Source organism: Chrysemys picta, chromosome 6, assembly GCF_011386835.1.
Source record: "Chrysemys picta bellii isolate R12L10 chromosome 6, ASM1138683v2, whole genome shotgun sequence".
In the NCBI taxonomy this organism is placed as follows: Eukaryota; Metazoa; Chordata; order Testudines; family Emydidae; genus Chrysemys; species Chrysemys picta.
The window spans coordinates 46761395-46786599 of record NC_088796.1 but is presented as its reverse complement, the minus strand read 5'-3'; the positions used below and the strand labels follow the sequence as shown (position 1 = coordinate 46786599).

The following is a 25205-nucleotide window of genomic DNA, read 5'->3' as shown; positions in this document are numbered from 1 at the left end:
CAAACTGGTGCCCCTGTTAGATATCTGGTCTCTATGATATTTAGCCTAACAGCTAAAGGTTAATTATCTGTATCTATTGTGCTAGGAAAGAGTTGTGCTGACAGAGAAGTCTATAGGGCCATATCTACACTAGCACTTTTGTTGGCAAAACTTTTGTCGCTCAGGGGGGTGAAATAAATACCCCCTGAGCAACATAAGTTTTGCCGACAGAAGTGCTTGTGTGCACAGTGCTATGTTGGTGAGAGATGCTTTCCCGCTGACATAGCTACTACTGCTCGTTGAGCTGGTTTTATTATATCGACAGGGGAGCTCTCTCCTGTCGGCATAACGTGGTTACATGGGAGACCTTACAGTGGAACAGCTGTATCGGTACAGCTGTGCCACTGTAAGCTTGTAAGTGTAGACGTGGCCTTAGACTTCTATTTTAGCTAGACTGATGTTTAATGCTCACTCTTTAAAATCTCTTTTCTGAGTTTATTGAACATTAATAGTTTTGTCACAGCTGACCAAGTGGGTGCCTAGTGGTTTTGTTAATACTGTATCCAAAAAAGCCTAGCTTCCCCAGGTTTCTTTGCTGCTAGAGGTGCTCTCTTTTTAGGTGAGGCATAAAACCAAGGTCTTAAGCTCTAGTAAATCTCATGAATTTTCCAAGAATCGGAATACTGTATTCTCTCAGGTGTCCCAGTCAAATTACAATGTAGGTAATCACCTTCTTTCTACCTAAACTCCTCTATCAGTTTTACTTGGATATATGCATGCATCAGTTCCTGCCCGACAGTGTTATGGAGATTGGTGGTGTGTTCTGTTAAATAGCTGCTGTATGCAATGCTGTTGGAGCTGTGTCAGTCCCAGGGTATTAGAGACAAGATAAGTGAGGTAATATTTTTATTGAACCAACTTCTGCTGGTGAGAGAGACGAGCATTTGAGCTTACAAAAGCTTGTCTCTCTCACCAGTAGAAGTTAGTCCAATAAAAAATATTACCTCATGCACCTTGTCTCTCAAACAATTGCTGCATTTCATTCCTGAGGTGGCTGTATTTAAAAGAATGAGTGAAATAGTTCCTGTAATTTTGTACTGTTGGTTGTTACATTTGTAAAGCATCCTGGGACCCATTTGGGTGACGGGAACTATATAAATGCTGGGAAGTGCAATTAATGATATTTTTGTGCTGTGAAAATTCTATTTCTATTTGTTCTTACAGAACTGGAACTAGAGAGATCAACCAGATGCCTGGGGGCGGGGGGAATGTAATGTTGTAACAACAATTCCATGATAAAAAGCAAATAATTCACATAGAATATTGAAATAAGATGTGCATATCACAACAGGAGGTAAGGGGAGTAGAATCATAGAAGATTAGGGTTGGAAGAGACCTCAGGAGGTCATCTAGTCCAACACCCTGCTCAAAGCAGGACCAACCCCAACTAAATCATCCCAGCCAGGGCTTTGTTAAGCTGAGCCTTAAAAACCTCTAAGGATGGAGATTCCACCACCTCCCTAGATAACCCATTCCAGTGCTTCACCTCCCTCGTAGTGAAATAGTTTTTCCTAATATCTAAACTAGACTTCCACCACTGCAACTTGAGACTATTGCTTCTTGTTCTGTCATCTGCCACCACTAAGAACAGCCTAGCTCCATCCTCTTTGGAACCCCACTTCAGGTAGTTGAAGGCTGCTATCAAATCCTCCCCCCTCACTCTTCTTTTCTTCAGACTAAATAAGCCCAGTTCCCTCAGCCCCTCCTCATAAGTCATGTGCTCCAGCCCCCTAATCATTTTTGTTGCCCTCTGCTGGACTCTCTGTAGTGGGGGGCCCAAAACTGGACGCAATACCCCAGATGTGGCCTCACAAGTGCCAAATAGAGGGGAATAATCACTTCCCTCAATGTGCTGGCAATGCTTCTACTAAAGCAGCCCAATATGCTGTTAGCCTTCTTGGCAACAAGGGCACACTGTTGACTCATATCCAGCTTCTCATCCACTGTAATCCCCAGGTCCTTTTCTGGAGAACTGTTGCTTAGCCAGTCGGTCCCCAGCCTGTAGCAATACATGGGATTCTTCCATCCTAAGTGCAGGGCTCTGCACTTGTCCTTGTTGAACCTCATTAGATTTCTTTTGGCCCAATCCTCCAATTTGTCTAGGTCACTCTGGACCCTATCCCTACCCTCCACTTATCTACCTCTTCCCCCATCTTAGTGTCATCTGCAAATTTGCTGAGGGTGCAATCCATCCCATCATCCAGATCATTAATGAAGATGTTGAACAAAGTAGAGTTATCATTTAAGTTTTTTATTACTATTTCTTAAATACCATAAACTACTTTGTCACATTTTCTACAGTGTTACCACATGAGAGAGAATTTCAGCATGCTGCTAAAATGAACAATTTGGAAACCATGGAGAAGTTACTTAGGAAGAATGTTAACATTAATGCTGTAAATACAGTGAGTATAAAATACTGTGTATGACATTTTAATTACCAGAAATATGCCTTGTTTATGGTCACTAAGTGAAATCTCAAAAGTATTAGTGTATTTGACTGCAAGAGGAGGAGGATAAAGATACCCTTGTAGAAAATTCTCTGAACAAGTCGTATTTCAGGTGTCCAGTTGAGTGCTCAAATCTTGTGAAGTGAAGAGTGCCCTCCACTTGCACTTAACAAGAGTGCAGGGTGATCAGTAATTCACAGGTCTAGTGGTCAGTGTATAAGAATGGGACCAGGAACTTCTGAGTTATAATCTTGATACTCTGTGACCTTGGGCAATTAGTTTAACCTCTGCCTCAATATCCCCATCTGTAAAATGGGTATACTTAACCTCACAGGCATTTTTGGTTCTTGTGAAATGCTTTGCAGATTAAAATGAACATAAAGAGTTGTGTTGTTCAATATGTGCTGAAACATGACTGCACTTGTATTCTGTGGCTACAAGGTGAGGTCAGAATTCAGACCTGGTGCAAGCAGATGGAACTCCATTGATATCAACAAGGGTTGTAGCCTTTTGGTGTAGATCTAAATTTGGACTAGAAAATTCTACACAAAGCATTGCAGCATTTCATGGAGAAGGATGTTAGTCCAGGGCATCCTGCAATAACAAAGAGTGTCCCCCTGTAGTGTCTGTCCACGGCAGTTCACTCCCCTTGGACAGCCCATCCAGGGGGTTGGTACAAATGGTCGCCAGCCTGCATCAAACTTTTAGGTGTAAACTGTCTGACTTAGCATGTCCTAATACTTAATCACAAGTTCTGAAAAAAATGTGCCACCTTTTCCACGTGCTTGGTTTGGAACTGGGGAAGTAAGAGTACCTGCAGCTGGATTCCTGAGTCCTCCTTCAGAAAAGAAAGAGAAAAAGGATCCTTTTAAAATTACATTCTTTTGAATAAGAATATTGTTTCCATGAATACATACTGCTATTAATGGTACTCCGGGCATGAAATTTTTGACAGCCCTGAGCGTTGTAACTAGGTTGATCTCATTTTTAAGTGCAGACCACGCCTATTTCATATGGGTAGACCCATTGAACTCCTTCAGATTATTTGCATGTGTAAAGTTATTTATTGAGGGTTGGAGGATGGAAACCTTCGTTTGCATAAACAACAGACCAAACTGAAATGGTGACTAATACCAAGTAAGAGGAGCATTCGAGTCATGCATTAGAGAGATAAAATCAAAAACAAATATGAAGCAACCAGGATATCACCAAGAAACAAATCGAATTATGTAAATCTTAGGCCTGGTCTACAGCTATTGCATAGCACTCATAGTATAGATATCACCTAAATCTTTGCTTTTAAAATCAAACAGTAAAATAGAAATTGTGAAAATGAATGTTTTCTGCACAGCATATCTCCTCTCTAAGCAATGTGTGTTTACTTAAGCCCTGTTTATGACACGTCAGTGAGTTTCAGGGAAGGGATTAGAATGGCACATAAATACCTATTGTACTCTGGTTCTACTAGATTTCATTAAACACAATATTTAATTTAGATACAAGGGAACAGAAATACAGATAATGGCAAATTTTGGCTAGAGAGTGAGCAAATGATTGTGTGTTGGGGAGCTTTGATCAGAGGATTCAGAAATCCTGATAATTTGTGTAATAAAAATAACTATATTACATACCTATCCACCCAAGCTTGTTTTATTTCAGCTGCAGCGCACAGCTCTCCATTTTGCTGTTGCAGGAAATCATATATCTACTGTGGATTTTCTTCTCCATCACAAAGCTAGAGTGGATGTTGCAGATAAGGTAAGCAAACCAATACTGTCAGATCAAAAAACATGGTCTGAACCCTTGGCTGCTACAGTTGCAACAGTACCACACAGGGTGTGTGTGTGTGTAAAGGTGATTTAACGCCAATCCTGGGGTGCGTGTGTACCAGTTTGGATCCTTGTGTAAATTAGAGCAGCTGTTAGACTGCTCTAATTTACACTGCCAATAGCCCCAACAGGCTGACAAAGCAACCAGGGATCACTGGAGAACAGATAACCACTGGCCACGTCCCCTTTCCTCCAGCATCCCCCCTCCAAATCTGGCAGCTGAGCGGGGGAGTAGTATAGTAGTCACTATGCTGTCTCTATGCCATCAAAGGACTCCCTGCACTGGGGTGGGTGGCTAGACTGTCAGTTTTAGAGCCAGTTTGGCCAGCAATATGAGGCAGAGTGGCTGCAGCACAGTGGGAGATCCGGCCCATATAGTAATGAAGCAAAACTCCTTATGGGTTACTAAGAATGAACAGATTTCAAATGGAAAGAGTTTTTAAAATGCAATTCACTTTTCACCAGATATCTGTTTGTTTACTTTTTGTACTTCATTCTGCTTGGATATGGTGAAAATAGATTAGCCATTTTCTATTTTGTTTCGGTTTGTTTCACTGTCTTCCCATACACTAACACAGTGCTGCAATGTTTGACTTACAAACACTGAAGGGAAATGTATACATCCAAACAGCTGGGTTACAAGTTATGATTTGTAATTCATGACAATATTTCTATGAATAATTGGATGTTGTAATTTTTAAAAAATGAAACTGACATTTTAAGCCCCTGTCTCTGTCCTGTCTTCTAGAATTTCTCATTTCTGTTTAAGGGCCCAACAGAGCGGTTCTGGAGTTCTTAAAACATTATATTAGAGATGTTTTTGTTTAAATTCTAGAAATATTTATACCCTTTCATGCAAGACTTCTCCTGTTTTATACTTTTTTTCCCCCTAAACTAAAACTAAACCATCGCTAAAAAGAACATAGAGTTCAAATTCTGATTATGGGCGAAAGTAACAGAGTGGCTGGGCCATTAAGAGGAACGGGGCTCAGAGACCCTGTTCCTGTCCTGATGCTCCCAGTTGGGCCACTTAAGAGGGTGGGGCAGCATCTAGGATACTCTTAAGAGGTCTGGTGAGATCCAGTGCATCAGAGTGGACAGAATCAGTCAGGAGACAGAGCAGGAGATGAGAGCTACCAGAGAAAGAAGGTTCTCCCTGAGAGAGGATGAAGGCAGGAGATCCGCAAGGGGATTGCTGGCTGGTGTTCCCAAGCCAGAGAGCCAGGGCTGGAGAGCGCAAAAGGCAGGAGAAACAGCAGAGTGACATACTGCTGGCTCTAAGAGGGCTGAAGCCAAGGGCCAAAGAGGGCTGAAGGAAGGGAGAGAAGTGGAGGAAATGATCCACTGGTATCTACTTGCTGGAGAGCTGGGGCCCAGAGGAACAATGAGAGGCTCCCAATAAAGAGGCTATGGAAGTTCCCACTGGGAAGAGTGGAGTTGTACCCCAGAAGGAGGGTCGGGGTGGTTGTGTTGATAGAGGGACAGAGGAGGACTGACAAAGACTCTGGGTGAGGCAGAGGGCACTGGAAATTGGTATGTGTTATGTGACTGGCCAGGAGGATATATGATTTTTAACACCTACTTGCACAGGGTTGATATGGATTATTCTTGGAGACTTTTGTATTATGTTTGGTTAATAAATTATGTTATGGACTTGAGTGTGTGCTGCTTTGGAATTAGTGAGAACCCAAAAGGGAAAATGAGGCAAGGGGCTACTTGTAAGGCTGCCCTAAGGCCACAGTGAGGCACCTGGGAGGAGGCTACTCATTACAGCTGGTTGTGAGCTAGGAGGAAAATAATTATCTGTGAAATATGTGAATGCTTCTTTGTGTGACCCACCTCTTCCACAGTATGTGATATTCATAGGCTTCAAAAAATGCCATAGCAGGGTATGTTCCAAAAGTTAGGCATTCTAGAACACTTTAGTTTGAAGGCAGTGAAGTGTCCCAAAGGGAGAAAGGAGGTTGCCTGGCATATGGGTTACCGTGTTACATCACACAAATCCTGGCTCTGTGTTGCAAATGGGAATCCAGGTTGAGGTAGCGAGGGGAAGAATGGAGTGTTTAGTTTGATCAGGAAAAAGTGCCAAGATGTCACTCTTAACTTTTCACTAGCCCCATTTCACCTGGGGTTTTTGTTACTGTTGCAGACATTGGCAATACAACTGCTTTTTGTTCTGCATAGCATTCTGCTCCATTGAAATCTGTGGGAGTTTTGGCCTTGATTTCAACTGAGGCAGGATTGGGTTTCTAGAGTCCTAGATTAAAAATGTGTGTGCAGTCTACACAGTAGATTTATCACAACTATCCTCATAGCTTTAGTCACTAGGGGCATGTGAAAGCAGCTATATTTAATTAAAGCTATATATAAAGAACAATAGCAACACTCAGAAGTGAACAAAGAGCCCGCGCAATCTTTGGTGCTTCTTATCGGTAATATCGCACTGTGCTCCAGCTATGGCTTCTGAGTGGTCTTTAAAGAGTAACCCCATGTGCAGTGTTATACAATATTCCAATGGAGGTCAAAAGGCACGAATAGCTTTTACAAGGTCCACATTCAAGAGAAACGGTGTAAGATGTTGATGGAAAGTCACTTGGGACTCCAAGGCCAATGAGGCTTCAGAAGGACCGCTAAATTGTGTACCTCTTTGACAAAGGCATGGATAAACACCACCTCAGTCAAGGAGGCAGACGCTATCCCTGTCGTGCCCTTCAGATGCTTTCCTCCAATCAACTAATATCGCTTCCGTCCTGCCTGGTTTGAGTTTTGGCCATTTCGCTCTACTCCAAGCCCCCTACCTTGGCCAGGTACTGGAAAAACAAAGATAATGTACCCTTTGGGTTCAGTGAGAGAGAGACATGGTGCTCAGTGTCCTCTGCATACTGATATCTGCGCCTTCCAAACTGTCTTCGCCCTCTCCCCAGTTGGCATATGTACAGTACAGAAGAAGTGTGACAGAATAGAATCCTGCAGAGACTCTAGCATGGTGGAGCAATTAACCTAGATCATCTGCAGGGATCTTTTTGAAAGGTAGAGATGAAATCACCTGAGCAATATTGTCCGCTGCTGCCAGGGTCTGCAACTGAGTTAACTTTTGTATATCTCATAGACTTCGACTTCTATTACAGCTCAGAGATTTCCTTATTATGAATCACTTGCAAGCAGGGATGAGAAACTGAACATAGTTGCCATTTAGAAACTTAAATATTTATACCATCAGGAAAGACAATTAAGTAAGTCTTATCATTCTGAATCCAAAATGTTCATAGCGAATTAGCTATGTGATTGTACCTTTTTTGTCTGACAAGCTGTGTATGATTAATATGAAAAGTTCTAAAATGACTACAGCTATAATATAATAACCTTAACAGATCAATTTTATAAGTGATGGACAGCTGGCTTTGGACAATAGTCATCCATACCAACGACTAAGGGTCTGCCTACACTACAATTATGAAGTGTGATTGCAGCACATGTAGATGTGCCTAAGTCAGCTTTGAACTAGCTAGATCACAGCTAGCTTGAGTAACAATTGCAGGGTAGCTGCAGTGGCACGGACTAGCCGCTTAAGGGTGTACCCTGGGTCCTGGGCAGGATTGTACTTGGGAGGCTAGACCGTGCCACCACTCTTGCTGCTACAGCTGTACTCGAGCTAGCTATGACCTAGGGTAATAGGGTTATGTGGATAATACTGGACCCAGGATATACGTTTGCAGGACCCAACTAGATATATTCTCCCAGTTTGACAGTGAGCCATTAATAAGTACTCATTGAGAATAGTCTTTCAACCAGTTGTGCACCTACCTTTATAGTAATTTCACCTGAACCATATTTCCCTCGTTTGTTTATGAGAATGTCATGTGGGATGTGTCAAAAGCCTTAGTAAATCAGATATACCACATCTACAACTCTGTCTGCCATTCACTAGGCCAAACCGGAGAAAGAAGGAAATTCGGTTGGTTTGGCATGATTTGTCCTTGCTTAATCCTATAATCCTCTAGGTGTTTACAGACTGATTGTTTAATAATTGGTTCCAGTATCTTCCCAGGTGTTGGGGTTAGGCTGACTACTCTATAATTTCCCAGGTCCTCTTTGTTCCCCTTTTTAAAGATAGGTGCTATGTTTGTTCTTCTCCAGTCTTCTGGGACCTCACATGTCACACATGAGTTCTTGGAGGTAATCCCTAATATATATAATTGTATATTAATTCCAAGTGTGTATCTTCTGTATTTGTATAACTTGTATCTAAACTGTATTAAGCTATCGTCAGCGGTAAACTGTTTCCCAATATCTCTCTCTGAGCTTTGTTTAAAGTATATTTAAGCAATAAAATAATTTTAAAAAATGTATGGGATCATTAACATTTTTTGGGTGCATCATAAGGCTGTGGAATTACAAAGGTGTATGCTAGTGGCCTCATTAAACATGCCCCTCAGCATCTTATTCTGATTATAATTGGGCTTGGAAGGATTAGTTTTTAATTAATTTAATTAGTAAATGTTGGTAATCCCCTAATTCTCCCTCCACCAAAAACCCTATGGAAATATTTTCCCCATCGTTATTAATTGAACTTTACAGATAGAAATTTAAAATCCATATAATGTAATGCACTTGCAGATAACTCATGCACTCTTTGACAGTCAGTTGTAGCTTGCAATTAATAAGAAATTCTATGATATATCAAATGTTCTGACTTTGTTTCTGAATCTGGTATGAATTTCATCTTCATTCCAAGTAAATAACATTCCAAATAAATAACAGTAGGGTCCAAGGTGTTCTCAAAAATCATTGTTTGTGTAAAATTTAAGTTGGAAAAAAAATAAAACCTTGGAAATAAACATAATATTGTTCTTCATTTTTCAGCTTACCTGTTAAAAATGATATATTTAAAAGCATTTTTCCTTTTTATTCTATTTACTCATCCACTATGGAAATAATGTCTAATACTATGTCTGTGGAGATGACACAGTGTGTTCTGGCCTTATTCCTGGAATTACAACATCTAGAAAGTATTATTGCAGGTGTGGGAAATAATGCCGCAGGCAGTTTAACATTTCTAACATTACACTAGCCACCTCTAAAGTACAGCTGTGTTCAGAGAGGTAGATTCCAGAAATGATTAAAGGCACACTTTAATGACCCCATCTTGCAAACATTTAATCACATGTTTAACTCTGAGCACGCAGCTAATCCTGCTGAAGTCAAGCACATGCACACAGGTTGCAAGGATGGGGACTTTTATGATTAAAGTGACTTTTTTTTTAAAGCAGGGATGGTGTCTCTAGCCTCTGTTTGCCAGAAGTTGGGAATGGGCAATAGGGGATGAATCACTTGATGATTCCCTGTTCTGTTCATTCCCTCTGGGGCACCTGGCATTGGCCATTGTCGGAAGACAGGATACTAGGCTAGATGGATCTTTGGTCTGACACAGTATGGCCGTTCTTAGTTCTTATGTAAGCCTGTATTCTAACTGAGCTCCTTTTGAATAGTATGGTGTGAAATTGTGGGGTTGTAAAACTCCTTTAAAAAAAAATTAAGCTTTCTTCTGCTCCCATGTTTGCTTACAAAAGTCTTCGTGAGTCACAATCCCACCCGTCTACCCCCTTACTTTAGGTGTGCACAGTGGGTGATGCTTGTTTCACATTCACCTTCAACTCTGTTGCTGCTGTTCATTGTTGTTTAATATTTATATTACAGTAGCACCCCAAGGCTACAGTCTCAATCAAAGACCTATTATGCTGAATGCTGTACTAACACATATGAAGACACGGGCCTGGTCTACACTGGGGGGGGGGAAGAAGAGGTTCGATCTAAGATACGCAACTTCAGCTATGAGAATAGCGTAGCTGAAGTCGACATATCTTAGATCGACTTAGATTGACTTTATTCGCGTCCTCACAGCGCGGGATCGACGGCCACTGCTCTCCCGTCGACTCTGCTTCCGCCTCTCGCCCCGGTGAAGTTCCGGAGTTGACGGGGAGCGTGTTTGGGGATCGATGTATCACGTCTAGACGAGACGCGATGCATCGATGGCCAATAGATCGATCACTACCCGCCAATTCGGCAGGTAGCGTAGACATACCCATTGTCCCTGCATCCTATTATAGACTCTGGGGAAGAAGGTGTACCATCAACAATACAGTGAAACTAACTATACACAAATATACAAAGTTGACAAGCTGGGGAAAAACAGAGTAAAATAATTACTTTTCTCTAACTTCTACACTAGCCTTTTTAAGTATCGACTGTAACAAAGGCAGGTACAACATTTTCAAATAGAAATGTGATTTTCAATTTGGCAGTGATCCTTCATACAACATGATTATATCCCTATGGCAGGGGAAGCATAAGAATAATAGCAAATCATTACACACATAGAATCATAGAATATCAGAGTTGGAAGGGTTTGAACACCTGTTCAAAGTTCTGAGTCCAGGGGTCTCCACAGCAGACCCCTTGATTCTGATGTTTTTTTCCCTATGCAGTCCTGGAGATATGTCCCTGTGTCATATTCACCTGTACTGCTGAAACAGGCTTGTTTAATCTCTTAGTTCCTTGGCTGTATGGCTCTGGAGGACTTTAACAGTCCTCTTGTGTAGCCTGCTTTTGTCTAGTCTCACTGACTTCAGAGAACTAGCATCACAGATTGAGGAACAAGTAGCCTGGTTTGCTTTGCAGAGGGGAGATGGAGTGGGAATGTGACAGGGAACAAGGGGTAGGACTGAACAGAGAAAGCTTGGTGGCAGGACATAGCCATTAGGTGATTTCCTTATTGTTTCTCCATACTCCCCCGTCTGTTTGTATCCATCGGTTGTGTCCTGTCTTATACTTAGATTACAAACTTTTTGTGGCAGGGGTTGTCTTTTTGTTGTGTGTCTGTCCAGCACCTAGAACAGTGGGGTCCTGGTCCATGACTGAGGCTCCGGTATAAATAATAATAATGCTAATAAAGGAAGAGAGATTGGGGACCCAAGGAAAACAAAAGACAGAATACCTATGAGAATGGTGCCAGGAAAGAGAGATTAGAAGCTCCTGATGTGTATTCCTTTGGTGGGAGTGAGGGAGGAGGAGGAGGCACAAAGAGAGAGAGCCCAAAGAGGTTTATCGGAGATGAAGAAACGCAGGACAAAGGAATGAAAATTAAAAGAGGTAACTTTTATTCACCTGGAAAAATTATGGCTATATTATCCACCGTTAGTCCTTCAGTGTCTGTGAATAGTGTTAACAGGGCCAGTGTCACAGAGTCAGCTCAGCACATTAATCATATAAGATCATATAATGCAATTTGAATGATAGTCTGGGGTATTTTAATGGTAATTTCTGCCTTTTTAATTTTATTTGAAGCACGGATTGATGGCGATTCATCTTGCAGCTTGGTCTGGAAACCTAGACATAATGCGAATGTTAGTTAAAGCAGGTGCTGACCAAAAGGCTACGGACCAGGTTTGTTGATGACAAATTTTAACCAACACTAAACGTATTCATCTTGAGAAGAAGTGTAATATAATCTTACAGAACAGGCTTGTGTTTTCCTTAGGAGGGAATGAATGTCCTGCACTTTGCAGCTCTGAACAATAACGTTGACATAGTGGATTATCTTCTCCAGGAACTTCAGCTGAAGGACCTAAACAAGCCAGATGAGGTACAGTATGTGTCGAGTTACCTACAAAATATAGGGGCTTGTTTCCTTCATATTGTGAGGTGAAGTACAATATGACCTGCATCACACAGAGACTCCTTGGATTTTCTGGAGTGTCAGGGACGGACCTGAGCTTTTTCCGATTAGCCCTTTGCCTTGCTGTGTCAGGATCCCACACTGAGGGCTTACCTAGCCAAGTGATGTATTTTTATCTTTGCACACGGGAATGTAATCATCTAGGATCTGATCATGTCGGGTGCTGAGCTCCCACATCTTCCTTTGAAACCAGTGGGCCATAATAATCTGGCTGTGCAAGGTTCTAAGCACCCTCAGTTTGCACTGAGGTATCTTTGGGCAGGTTATTCCATAATTGTCTGTTGTGGAGTTTCATGCATCTCTCTCTGAAGCATCTAGCTATCCCATTGGTGGCTGGCTAGATGGCCTGATCTGGAAAGACAATTCCCACAGTATTGTTTCAGGAGAGTTTGCTAGGACACAGTTGTAAATACTATGGCGGGTTAAGATGAATACAAATGCTCTAATTCCCTCTCCACCTTCCCCACCCCTCTTGATTTCAGAGTTATCTAGAGCTGGCTTTGTTTTCAAAATTCTGGTCACATACAACATATAACAAAAATAATACTTTTTTGGATTTTTAGAGTGCCTCTTTCTGAGGAGCTCAAAAATGATTTACAAACATTAGTGAAATAATCTTTCCAACCAATATTTTGCATCTCAGGAAGATGAAATGACTAAATATTAAATATTTGAAGAACAGCTTCTGTTTCTAGTGTTGTTATTTCATGATTTCTGGTCAGTTTACAATTTTTTTTAAATTATTTAATCCAGATTTTACACTGAAGAAATTTTACTTCTTTTTCCCCTGTCATGGGTTGATCTAGACTCCAGTTTTTTGTTTATCTGTGCACATGACATGTAAATATTTATTCACAATATATGTGCACCTACATATGACCTGGTTCTTCTAATAATTGGTGAAATTTCTGCAACAGAGTGACTTTATATTTTTAATAACAAAACCTTTCTGATGACTGTTTCCTATTAGAAAGGTAAAAGGGCATTTCTTCTGGCAGCTGAAAAAGGCCATGTTGAAATGATATACAATCTGATTTCTCTCAAGCTGTTCACCTCTGAAAAAGACAAGGTAAGCCTCCCCTTTTCATACAAATCCAGATAAAGGGTGCTTAAGAGTCATAACTGACCCCAATGTAATTACTTGTGTAACTGAAGGTCAGACACTCATACACAGTGTTCGGATACCATGGTACTGTATGTGGTATACAAAATGTAGATAGACAAGCACAGCCATTTTCAGTAACCCAGAGAGAATAGTGGAGCTGTCTTTGATTATTGCCAGTAAGGTTTTGTATGCGTATTAATAGGAGACGTGATGCAATCTGAAGTTAAGCTTTCTAATGCTTGGAGAGGAAGGATGGTCTAATGCATAGCCTAGAACTCAGGAAACTTGGGTTCAGTTCCCTGCTCTGCTGCAGGTTTCCTGTGTGACCTTGGTCAGGTCCCAAAGGGCCAGATTTTCAAGACGTTTAGGTACCTAATGATGCAGAGAGGTGTCTAGGAGCATAACTCCCGTTGATGTAACTTTTGGAAACCTCACTAGGTGACTTTCTGCATTTTTTAGGTGCCCAAACAACTTTAAATATCTGGCTCTTAGTCTCCTCGTGCCTCAGTTGCCCATCTGTAAAATGGGGTAACAACACTCCCCTACCTCAGATACTATGGAAATGGGGGCTCTATGAGTACTTTGGATAGATAAGCATCCATTAGCTTACATTCCGAACAGAAAATACCATAATGGTGGGGGAGGAGAAGGCTGTATATAATATGCAAGCCGGGCAAGCAAGGTGATGGGTGGCCAATGCCATGTTAATTCTGTGAGCTGCTTTTAGTTGTTTTCCTTTTTTAAATTTTATATAGTAGGGGATGGTGTCAGTAGGGGGGAAGATGACTACACTGTCTTCAATGGAGCTATGCCTAATTTCACAAGATCAGGTTTTGGCCTTTAATCTTTACATTGTTTTTCAAGGGACTGTGGGCTAGGCCCAGTCCCCTTCCATGGAGAAACCTATGGAAAAAACTCACTGGAAGTTGCAAGATTTACTTCATGGATTTTCTTCTGAATTGTTCGTGAATGGACTGTGCTTTTGTACCCTTGCAGAATAGGTAGGAATTTCAGGCCTTTACGCCAATGGAAGTCCTGAGAACTGGAGGGAAATTGAAGAGATATTGAGACATCCATTAAATCTTCAGAGCTCCTTTCCCCCTTGTTAGCATGGCTTCCTCTGTGTACACATGGAAGGACTTCCTTAGAATTAGGGCTACATCAGAACATTCTATAAAGCTGCTTCTTTTCTCTCTGTTGCATGAGGAGGTGGTTTCACTAGGTTTGCATCCCTTCTGTGCATGCTGGAGGAAGAGACCATAGGACCTTGTATTAAAGTACTTGTACACAGTCCATAGATGGTTGTTTTTATTAATTGCAGCACGTTCCACTTAATTTGGGCTTTACAGTATGTTTCTGGCTATTTTCATTTACAGGAGGGAAACACAGCAGTGCATCTAGCTGCTAAAAATGGTCACTGTGAGGTGCTGGAAGTTCTGTTAAATCAATGGGAAGAAATAAATGAACTCAATCAGGTAAGGACACAGAAGCTGCTGAGGGAGATAAAGAATAAAGGTAAAAGGTGTGCAAGACAAAGTGAAAACAAAGTATTAAAAAAAATACCCAGAACCTACAAATATCTGTAAAAATAATCTCATTTCTGGGGTGGTCAAGCTAATCAGCACAAAGCTTGAATTCACCAAGGTCCCTTTAGACCTAGAGCTCCATTGTTGAAGAGGAATGACCAGTAAGCTATAGTCTTTCTCCAGGTCACTGATTGGAATCCAGCTCATGTCAGTAGCGTCTGAAAGACGCTATCTGTTGGCCGATCTGTGGTGCATCTGAAATGAATTGGTTGGATCAGTCCAATTCCTAATGGAATGTGCATCACAAAAATCTCTCTAACAGCTTGAACTCCATGTTGTAGTCTCAGCGGAGAAGTCATAGATTAAACAGACACAGAGACTTCACTCCTAGAAGTGGTCCCTTCTGATGTGGAATACCACCTCCCCAAATCACAGTAGGTAGGTTGATGGAAGCATTCTTCTAGCAGCAGAGCTGCATCTACACTTGGGGTTAGGTCGACATAGCTAGGTTGGCCGGGGTGGGGGTGGGGGTGGTTTCCACACCCCTGACCAACATATCTATGTCAACTTAAGTTTGAAGCATAGCCCAAAGCTGAATTCCGTTGTCAGAGTAGTGTGAATGGAGTGCTGCTGCCTGGGTTGTATTTACCTGCTCTCTTCTATAGATGGATAGAGAACTTCCGCCTCCACAGTTGTCAGGGTGATGCTTTTCATAAACACTAAATTTACTAAAACAACAACCAAAAAATCACCCAGAGTTCAAGCGCAGTAGAGTTAGCAATTTTTAATACTGCAGTGAATGTGGTGATTTGGAATAGTTTCTGCATTCGTGATCTGTGCTTGATGGTTCACACAGTAATGGTAATGTTTTACTCTAGGAATCGGTCATTGCAAGCTGTTGTAACTCTGTGTTAGCATGGGTTGTTTTTTTAAACACAAGAACTCATTAAAATGTTAAATAGTAGCTTGTTTGTGTTAGAAATGTTTGTTGTTAATCACCATTGTATCTGAATGCTAATATTGAAAAATTCAGATTACAGTAAAAGCTGTGTTATCCGGAACTTTACCAACCGAAAAGCTCTATAAACCAATATTTCTGATCTTCAATAGGGTTTGGTTGGTGCGGGGCCAGCAGGCTCTCTGCCTGGCTCCATGTGGCTCCCTGGAAGTGGCGACATGTCCCTGCTGCTCCTAGGTGGAGGAACGGCCAGGGAGGCTCCGTGAGCTACCACCACCCCTCCCTGTTCCGAGTGCTGGCTCTGCAGTTCCCATTGCCAAGGAACCGCGGCCAATGGGAGCTGCAGAGGCAGCGCCTGCGGGCAGAGGCAGCGCGCAGATCCACCTGGCCACGCCTCCGCCTAGGAGCATTAGGGACGTGTTGTCGCTTGTGGAGAGCCACCTGAGGTGAGCGCTGTCCGGATCCGGCACCTTGCACGGCCTCCCGCACCCCAACCCTCTGCCCCAAGCCCTCTCCTGCACCCAAACTCCCTCCCTCTTTGTTAACCAGAATTTTTGACTTACTGGCACCCCCAGTGCACCAACATGCCAGATAACAAAGCTTTTACTGTATTGACATTTGTGACCAAATCTTATTTTCCCTTTACACTGTATCAGTCTAGCTAAGGGTAGGTCTACACTTACCTCTGGGTCCAGCGGTAAGCAATCGATCTTCTGGGATCGATTTATCGCGTCTTGTCTAGACGCGATAAATTGATCCCGGAAGTGCTCGCTGTCGACGCCGGTACTCCAGCTCGGCGAGAGGAGTACACGGCATAGACGGGGGAGCCTGCCTGCCACGTCTGGACCCGCGGTAAGTTCGAACTAAGGTACTTCGAATTCAGCTACGTTATTAACGTAGCTGAATTTGCGTACCTTAGTTCGAAATGGGGGGTTAGTGTGGACCAGGCCTAAGCTTGCATACTGTCTGTACCAAATATCATGGTGTAATAAGTCAGCTTTACAGTTGAACAGTTTGAATTTGAACAAACCTTTTTCTCTTCCATTGTGTTGGGCCAGAATGGAGAAACACCATTTTATTTGGCTGTTGAAGGAGGTCATGAAAAGTGTGCTGAGCTGTTACTGGAAGCAGGAAGTGACATCAACATTTCAAATAAAGTACGGACTTAATATTCCCTCTGGCATATTATCGGGACATCGTAGACTCTACAAAGATCCACATCCTGTCTGTTCTCTGTGTATTGAAGGCAAATGTGACTTGCATTGTTTAATAATGCATGATGCGTCTGACGAAGTGGGTATTCACTCACGAAAGCTCATGCTCCAATATGTCTGTTAGTCTATAAGGTGCCACAGGACTCTTTGTCGCTTTTTACAGATCCAGACTAACATGGCTACCCCTCTGATTGTTTAATAAGGGCATTACTCAAGAATATGGAGAACTTTTAATATTTTAAAAACTATATGGAAAAAGAAAAAGAAAAATAGATTTATTTTACATAGCATTGTGTTGGAGCTTTTTTATTTAATGTATGTGCAATAACACAACATATGACTTGGAAATGTGACAAAGAGAAGTAATTGAAAAATCTGCATTTTTGGCAGGATATATAACTAAGCTAATAATAAGCCTGTTTTCCACATTTGGTTCCTGGACTTAGGTCCAAGTTTGATTTGTTTTATGGCTCACATGCTGTAGGAATTTAAGGTGAACCTTTTGGTCCCTAGCAAATTGAGAACAGAAGCATGTGCTGATAACAAGCAGGACAGTGACTGTTGCTCATATTAAAATATGAAAGAATTTCTGATATGTTTTGACTTAGAAACCATTAATAATTACAGTATTTGATAATTCATCAGCAGGGTGAAGTCTCGTCTGCAGCACAAATGACTAGTTTTGATCCTCAGGAAAATTAATCTTTGCTGCCTTTAGCAGAAATATTAAAGGAAAGTTTTTCAGTGATTTTCAAAGTGTGTAAATGTGAATGTAATTACTTGTTAAAGGTCATACCAAGCGACGGGATTGGGAGATAAATTGAAATCCTAATTTTCAGTGACACAGGGTGGCTGATGAAACTGATTTTTCTCTTTTTTATGGTAGATTAAAAAGGAGTAGTAAATTATTAGCATTGCTGGATATGTATTTTGCCAACTACCTGTGTTGTAGTCTAGTAATGATTTATAGTACCTTTGACAGTCATAAAAATGTTGTGTGAATTTATATCCTACTTCATCATTTAACTAAAGGGGGACTAGTTTTGACAGTAACACAATTTAAACTGAAGCTTCATCTGTTTCAATAGATGTTTTAAAAGAACAGTTTTTCTAAATTCTCTGAATTCTTTCCAGTGGTAAAAAGTCTTTTTCCCTTTCCCAATGTGTTTCTTTCAGCACAATAGTAATGCTTTGCACATTTCAACGCAGAATGGACATACATCCTTGGTCACGTTTCTTATCAGTAAAAATATCGATCTGGTTCCTAAACCTGAGGTGAGTCTATTACAGTTACTGTTTTAGTGTTACTTCCATTGTTGTCAAGCGTGTTTCATCTTTCTTGATTGCCTTTTCTGAGATTTGTGGTTGTTTACATAGAGTTTAAAGCCAGAAGGAACCGTCAGATCACCTAGCCCAGAGGTGGGCAAACTATGGCCCGGGGGCCACATCCGGCCCTTCAGATGTTTTAATCTGGCCCTCAAGCTCCCGCCGGGGAGCAGGGTCTGGGCTTGCCCATCTCCGTGTCGTGGCTCCGCACAGCTCCTGGAAGAAGCGACATGTCCCCCCTCTGGCTCCTATGCGTAGGGCAGTCAGGGGGCTCCGCATGCTGCCCCTGTCCCAAGTGCTGCCCCCACAGCTCCCATTGGCCAGAAAATGCGGCCAATGGGAGCTGCAGGGGTGGCACCTGAGGATGGGGCAGCATGCGGAGCCCCCGGATGCCTCTATGCATAGGAGCCTGACGGGGGACATGCCGCTGCTTCTGGAAGCTGATTGAGGTAAGTGCCACCCGGAGCCTGCACCACTGACCCCCTCCTGCGCTCCAACCCTCTGCCCTAGCCCTGATCCCGCTCCTGCCCTCAGCCCCAGCCCAGAGCACCCTCCTGCACCCCCAACCCCTCATTTCCAGCCCCACCCCGGAGCCTGCACCCCCAGCTGGAGCCCTCACACACACATACACCCTGCACCCCAACCCTCTTCCCCTTCCCTCACCCTGAGCTCCTAATTTCTGGCCCCACCCCCAGAGCCCTCACCCTCTCCGCACCCCACCCCAAATTTCATGAGCATTCATGGCCCGCCATACAATTTCCATACACAGATGTGGCCCGTGGGTCAAAAAATTTGCCCACCCCTGACCTAGCCTGACCACCTGTGTATCACAGGCCAACAGGAGTTGGTCCAATAAAAAATATTGTCTCATCCACCTTGTCTCTCTAATATTCTGAGACTGACCTGGTTATGCTGCCTACTGACCATTTGCTGTTCCTTTGTTTATCACTGTGGAGGAGGTGAAATTATATAAATAATATTAAAGTCTTTGAAACAGTTTATTTTATTAGTTTAAAAACCAGTCAGTCATAGTAGTACTGCTTATCTCCATTGCCTTTCTATGGCTGCAGTAACTTATCAAATGTTAATATTAGTGGTTTTTTTCTTTGAAATGTTTTCAGTAAAAAGCTGGGTAAGAGCTTTATTTTTCTACAGCCTTGAAGAAATGGGTATTGTTTATAAAGAGAGTAATGAACTGGAACTGGTGCTGATTTTTCTAAAAGATATTTAACAAGAAACCTTCCTGGTTTACAGGTTCAACATACAAACTGATCTGATCAGTCTCATGGTTCCATGGTGACTAGAGTTGGGCAAACGCCTCATAATTTTTTCCAGTAATAATCACTTGAATAATAAAAACTGAACTCACTTCCAGCTGCATTCACTTTCCATAGATATTGTAGCAAACAAGTTCACTGGCAAGAGTGCTCACCGGAGCAGCAATATTTAAGTGAATGTTAGAGAATATTCCTGGAAAGTGGATTTTGAATGTGTATTCTTGAGTACACCTCTACCCCGATATAACGCTGTCCTTGGGAGCCAAAAAATCTTACCGCGTTATAGGTGAAACCGCGTTATATCGAACTTGCTTTGATCCACTGGAGTGCGCAGCCCCACCCCCCCGGAGCACTGCTTTACCGCGTTATATCTGAATTCGTGTTATATCGGGTCGCGTTATATCGGGGTAAAGATCTATTTTCCCAGAAACGTGATTCACAGCTATGCACAGTTCATTTAATTTGATTGAATGGGTGCATCCTCAAATCACGTTGCTGGGGCAAACAGAAATAATACCATGTGACCTATGTATTCAAGCAAAATATATCAGCACTTCTTTAATATGAAATACTTATTATGAACTGCTTGCAGACAAACTACAGACCAAGAATTATTCATAGACATTATGCAGTGAATAATTACATTTTTCTCATTCTGTTTGTTCTTTGTAAGCTGCTTTTGGGTTATTTGTAAGTGGGAAGGGACTAGGAACTGAGCCCTGTGACTAGATCTACCCCAGAACCCTGCACCTCTGTGGTGGCTTGCATCCTGGTGGGGACCAGAGCCCAAATGTGTCAGATACCTTCTCTAACACAATATAGTCACTCAGCTCTAAGTGCAGATGATTTTGAATAGCTGCTTAATTTCTTTCTTGGCAACCCTAAAAGGACTTTTTAGTATTACAAGGGTGAGGAGGTATCCCTAAATCACAGCTTAATTAAATATGGGGAAAACAATAGTTATTTAGAGAGAGAGTTTTTTTTTTTTATTTTTTTTTATTATATAACAGGGAATACGTAATCCCTGAGGCAGAATTCAAGTAGTTTTCTTTTGCATGGGCCCTTCCCATGCACAGTACCACTTTGTGTAAAGCAGTGGTTCTTAACCATTGCAGACTACTGTACTCCTTTCAGGAGTCCGATTTCTCTTGCATACCCCAAGTTTCACCTTACTTTAAAACTACTTGCTTTCGAAATCAGACTTAAAAATACAAGTGTCACAGCACTCTGTTACTGAAAAATTGCGTCCTTTCTCATTTTTACCATATAATTATAAAATAAATCAATTGGAATATAAATATTGTACTTACATTTCAGTGTATTGTATACAGCGCAATATAATTCAGTCATTGTATGAAATTTTAGTTTGTACTGACTTAGCTAGTGCTTTTTATGCAGCCTGTTGTAAAACTAGGCAAATATGTAGATGAACGCATACCCCCTGGAACAGTGGTTCTCATCCGTGGCCTGGGGGCCGCAAGCAGGTTTCAGGGCATCCGCCAAGTAGGGCCAGCATTAGACTTGCTGGGGCCCAGGGCAGAAAGCTGAAGTCCCACTGCCTGGGGCTGGGGCTGAAGCCAAAGCCGGAGCAACTTAGCTTCACAGTGCCCCCTGTGGCGTGGGGCCCCAGGCAATTGCTATCCCCTAACGCTGGCCCTGGCTTTTATACACAGAAAAACAGTTGTTGTGGCACAGACAGGATGTGGAATTTCTATAGTATGTTGAGGGGGCCTTGGAAAGAAAAAGTTTGAGAACCCCTGCCCTGGTAGACATCTGTGTACCCCCAGGGGTACACGTACCCCTGGTTGAGAACCACTGGTGTAAAGCAATTGGCTGCCAACGAGATATGTTTTGACTGAAAAGGTAATTCACAAATATAGGTTTATTAGCAACTAAAAGCTCTTTAGTGAATCTGACTTTCTTCTAGGGCTGAGAGAGCAGATCGTACTTCTGCATTTTGAAGAACTATCAGGGAAAAATGTTACTGGATCATGGCATGCGTTTCAAATCTGAGCAGCAGGTTTTAATGGGACTCTCTTGTATTATCTGAATGCTATTGTTAACGAAATTGTACTAGTCTTACTGTTCATTTGTTTCTCTCTACAGCAGAATTCCCCTCTCCATTTGGCTGTCCTCAGTAATCACCTTCCTATAGTAATTAGCTTCTTGGATGCTAATTATGATATAAACGCCTTGAATCAGGTAAGCAAACTGAATCAGAGACTGAAAGAAGAGATTGTATTTTCTTCACTTTAAATACAAGTGTGTGTTTATTTTACATATCTCTTTAAGAGGTCAAAGTACAAAAAGGGGGAAGAAAAGGCAGTTGCTTCCGACTTATTCATGAGTCTATTATTCATTCCACACATTCTGCTGATATTGTTTTAGAGTTGGATAGCAATGTGATATATATTCAGAAAATGCTTTCATTAATTTCTGTTTGAATATTATTTTTTATATTTACTACATTGCTAAAGCGTATCACTCTTCTTGAGCCTAAAGACAAACCCGCTGCAGTATGTCAGTTAACTGGAAGAACATTTTATTTCCTCAAGAAAAAACTCTAAATTCCCCCCCTCCCTTTTTTTCCCCTTTCAAAGTGATCTTCTAAGGTGCATGCTAAATGAGGCAGAGGCTTGTAGGATCCCAGCCTCAGTCAAGCTCCAGTTAACTCACACAGTTGAAAATTTGATGTGATGCATAAAGTTTTGGTCTGCAGAGGAGCCCTTCTCTTGGTTAATGGGAACCTTGTGGAGACCCAGTCAGATAGTTCCAGATTAGGTGTTTATTGGTCCTGGACAAAAAACAACAACAAAAAAAGCAATGAAGGAATTCCATCAAAACAACTACATCAAGAGAAAATTAAAATTGCCCAATTAGGCATTCAGGAGTCAGAAAATACCAGACTTAAGATTGCTCTGCCTCCTTGTGCATATGTTGTTTTCTGAAGAACAACTGGGTTTTGTGGGATCTGCTGCTTTTTCTCTGTTGTAGCTCTTGGATTGTATTTGTAATATTGTTACAAATCACCTGGAACCTGAGAGAGGCAGCATTTTGCATATTTTTAAATCTAAACATTAAAAATAATATACAGTTTAACTACAGTAACTCCTCACTTAACGTCCTCCCACTTAACGTTGTTTCGAAGTTATGTCGCTGCTCCATTAGGGAACATGCCCATTTAAAGTTGGGCAATGCTCCCTTAGAACATTGTTTGGCTGACTTTACAAGGGAGCACTGCACAAGTTCCTCTTCTCTGCCTCCTCCCCGTCCCTTCCTCCCTCCCTTCCAGCGCTTCCCCTGCCGCCAAACAGCTGTTTGGCAGCATTTAGGACTTTCTGGGAGGGAGGAAGGGTGCGAGCGAGCAAGTGGGAAAGCTGCCCTCCCCCCCTGCAGGCAGGGCCACCCGGAACTGAGGGGCTTTAGGGGCTGCAGGGTCCTGGGATAAAGCCCCTTTCGGAACATGGCCCTGCGAGCACAGGCAGCCGCCCAGCCAGCGGCCGGAGAGAAGCGGCGCTTTCCCCTTCAAAGCCGGCCGGAGAGGTGGGGGGAGCTCCCCGAATCGCAGCCATGGGGGCGGTGCTGCGCTGCGCTGCGCAGAGCCACCTGAACACCCCCTACACCAAACAGGAGCTGCCCCAGGTAAGTGCTCTGCACCTCCTGCCTGCCCCAGCCCTGAGCCTCCTCCCGCACCCCCACTGTGAGCGCCCTCCCGCATCCTAATTCCCTCCCAGACCCTGCACCCCCAACCCTGAGCCCCAGGAGGAGAATGGAGGGAAAAAAATGAAAAACAGGGGTGGGGGGTGATAAGAGAGAATGCTCCCCCCACGGGGGGCCCCCAAAAATGAAGATGAGCACAGGGCCCACTAACTCTAAATCTGCCACTGGTGGGAGGGGGAGGAGCGGGGGGAAGTGCCATGTCTCTGCTTCTCCCCCTCCCTCCCAGAAAGTCCTAAGTGCTGCCAAACAGCTGTTTGGCAGCAGGGAAGCGCTGGGAGGAAGGGGGAGGAGCGGGGACGCAGCGTGCTCCGGGGAGGAGGTGGAGTGGGGGTGGGAAGAAGCGGGCCTGGAGTGGAGTGGGGACGGGAAGAGGCAGGCCTGGAGCATTCCCCGGCAAAGTCAGCACGTGTTCTTCTGAGGGGGAAGCTGCTGCTGCGCAAGGTGCTTCCTAGCGTCCTTGCCTGCCTCATTGTCTGCAGCGGGCTGTGCCTGTGTGGGGTAAGCCAGGGGCACCTCCCCACCACAGCACAGTACAGTACTGTACAGTATATAATGCCTTTTTGTCTGCTCCCAAAAAAATTTCTTGGAACCTAACCCCCCGCATTTACATTAAATCTTATGGGAAAATTGGATTCGTTTAACATCGTTTCACTTAAAGTTGCATTTTTCAGGAACATAACTACAACGTTAAGTGAGGAGTTACTGTACATGATCCATGCTATTTCTCAAGTAATACAAGAGATAAACACTTCTGCAAACTTTTCTGGCCCATCTTTTATATATAAATTACTTTTATTGTCTCTGGCACACTCAGATAAATACATGCTAGTAAGAGAAACTATACTTGTATTTTTAAGATTGTAGAAAAAGTTGTGACATTTTATGAAGAAGAGTAAGTGATCATGAAATCAAAGACTGTATCATGGTGCATAAGCACAAGAAGGCAGGGTTAAGGTTGCATATGGAAATGTAACTCTGGCATTTCCTGATCGTGAGCATTTAGCCATGCAATCTTAACAATCTTTTATGCTAGATTTATAATGGATATATAAAGACATAAAAATCACTCTAAACAGACCCATAGACTTCATAAATTAGACAGGAGCATAGAATCAAAAAATATTCAACTTACAAGGACCCTGTGGACAAAATGAGATGTTTCAATCCAAAGGTCAGTATCAGAATATATTGATTCTTATATGGCACGCCCATAAATAACATACCTTTTCTGCAGTGAAGTGGCACTGATAGAGGTGTTAAATACTTTCGTATACTTCCAAATAACAAAGAAAATCAAAGAATTACCTTTCAACCTGATATAAGCAAGGGGCAAATGGTTCATCATGTAAAGAAAGTGGGAAATTCAGTTTGATTGTTAGTGGAGCAATTACTAGAACTGAATTCCAGTGTATACTGAGTGAAATTTTTGTTTAGAATGTAATGCTCCAGAAAGGCCAAGTAATTAGGCTTTATGTGGGCGAAGTGAAGAGCATTGGGGAGGGGAGGGCAACAACAAGATTCCCATCTTCAGGTTCAGGGAATGAAGCTGAAGTGTAGCATCCGTGGGGCCACTGCTCCAGCCTGTATGCCTTTGGTCACAGTTTGAAGGCCACTGGACCTGCATGATTACAGATTCTGTGGCTGCTCCTCCTCTGGCTTTCCTCCAACACCAATTCAATGCCAGGGCTGGTTTGGAGACTTCTCTCCATAGAGTGTATGCTAATTTACTTAGGGAGACAGTGGATTCTCCATCCCTTTGAATCAAGACTGGATGTCATTCTAAAATATATGCTCTAGCTCAAACAGAAGTTATGGACTCAATACAAGAATCGCTCAGTGAAATTCCGTGTCCTGTGTTATACAGGAGGTCAGACTGGATGACCATAATGGTCCCTTCTGGCCTTAAAATCAATGAATATATGAGAATTCCACCAAGACTGTCCCACTGCTTTCCCTCTGTATAGCTTCACTACACGGCTTAAGTAGCATGCAGGGCCTTGAACAAAGCTTCCTCGCAGGGTGAATT

The 25205-nt window shown here is 42.5% G+C and overlaps 1 protein-coding gene across 14 annotated transcripts in view; it reads left to right on the top strand.

The window, feature by feature from the left end:
• The window catches only part of POLK (DNA polymerase kappa), a 106788-nt gene that overhangs the window by 73763 nt on the left and 7820 nt on the right, over nucleotides 1–25205 (top strand). For 12 of the 14 annotated variants that reach the window (XM_005288276.4, XM_042855953.2, XM_065550097.1 and 9 more), the window contains 9 exons: nucleotides 2341–2444; nucleotides 4149–4247; nucleotides 11663–11761; nucleotides 11856–11960; nucleotides 13024–13122; nucleotides 14535–14633; nucleotides 16701–16799; nucleotides 18033–18131; nucleotides 21566–21661. In XM_005288276.4, coding sequence (XP_005288333.2) covers nucleotides 2341–2444; nucleotides 4149–4247; nucleotides 11663–11761; nucleotides 11856–11960; nucleotides 13024–13122; nucleotides 14535–14633; nucleotides 16701–16799; nucleotides 18033–18131; nucleotides 21566–21661 — 899 coding nt within the window. The remainder of the gene's footprint in view (nucleotides 1–2340; nucleotides 2445–4148; nucleotides 4248–11662; nucleotides 11762–11855; nucleotides 11961–13023; nucleotides 13123–14534; nucleotides 14634–16700; nucleotides 16800–18032; nucleotides 18132–21565; nucleotides 21662–25205) is intronic. The other 2 variants (XM_065550090.1, XM_065550098.1) reach the window with 1 other exon arrangement.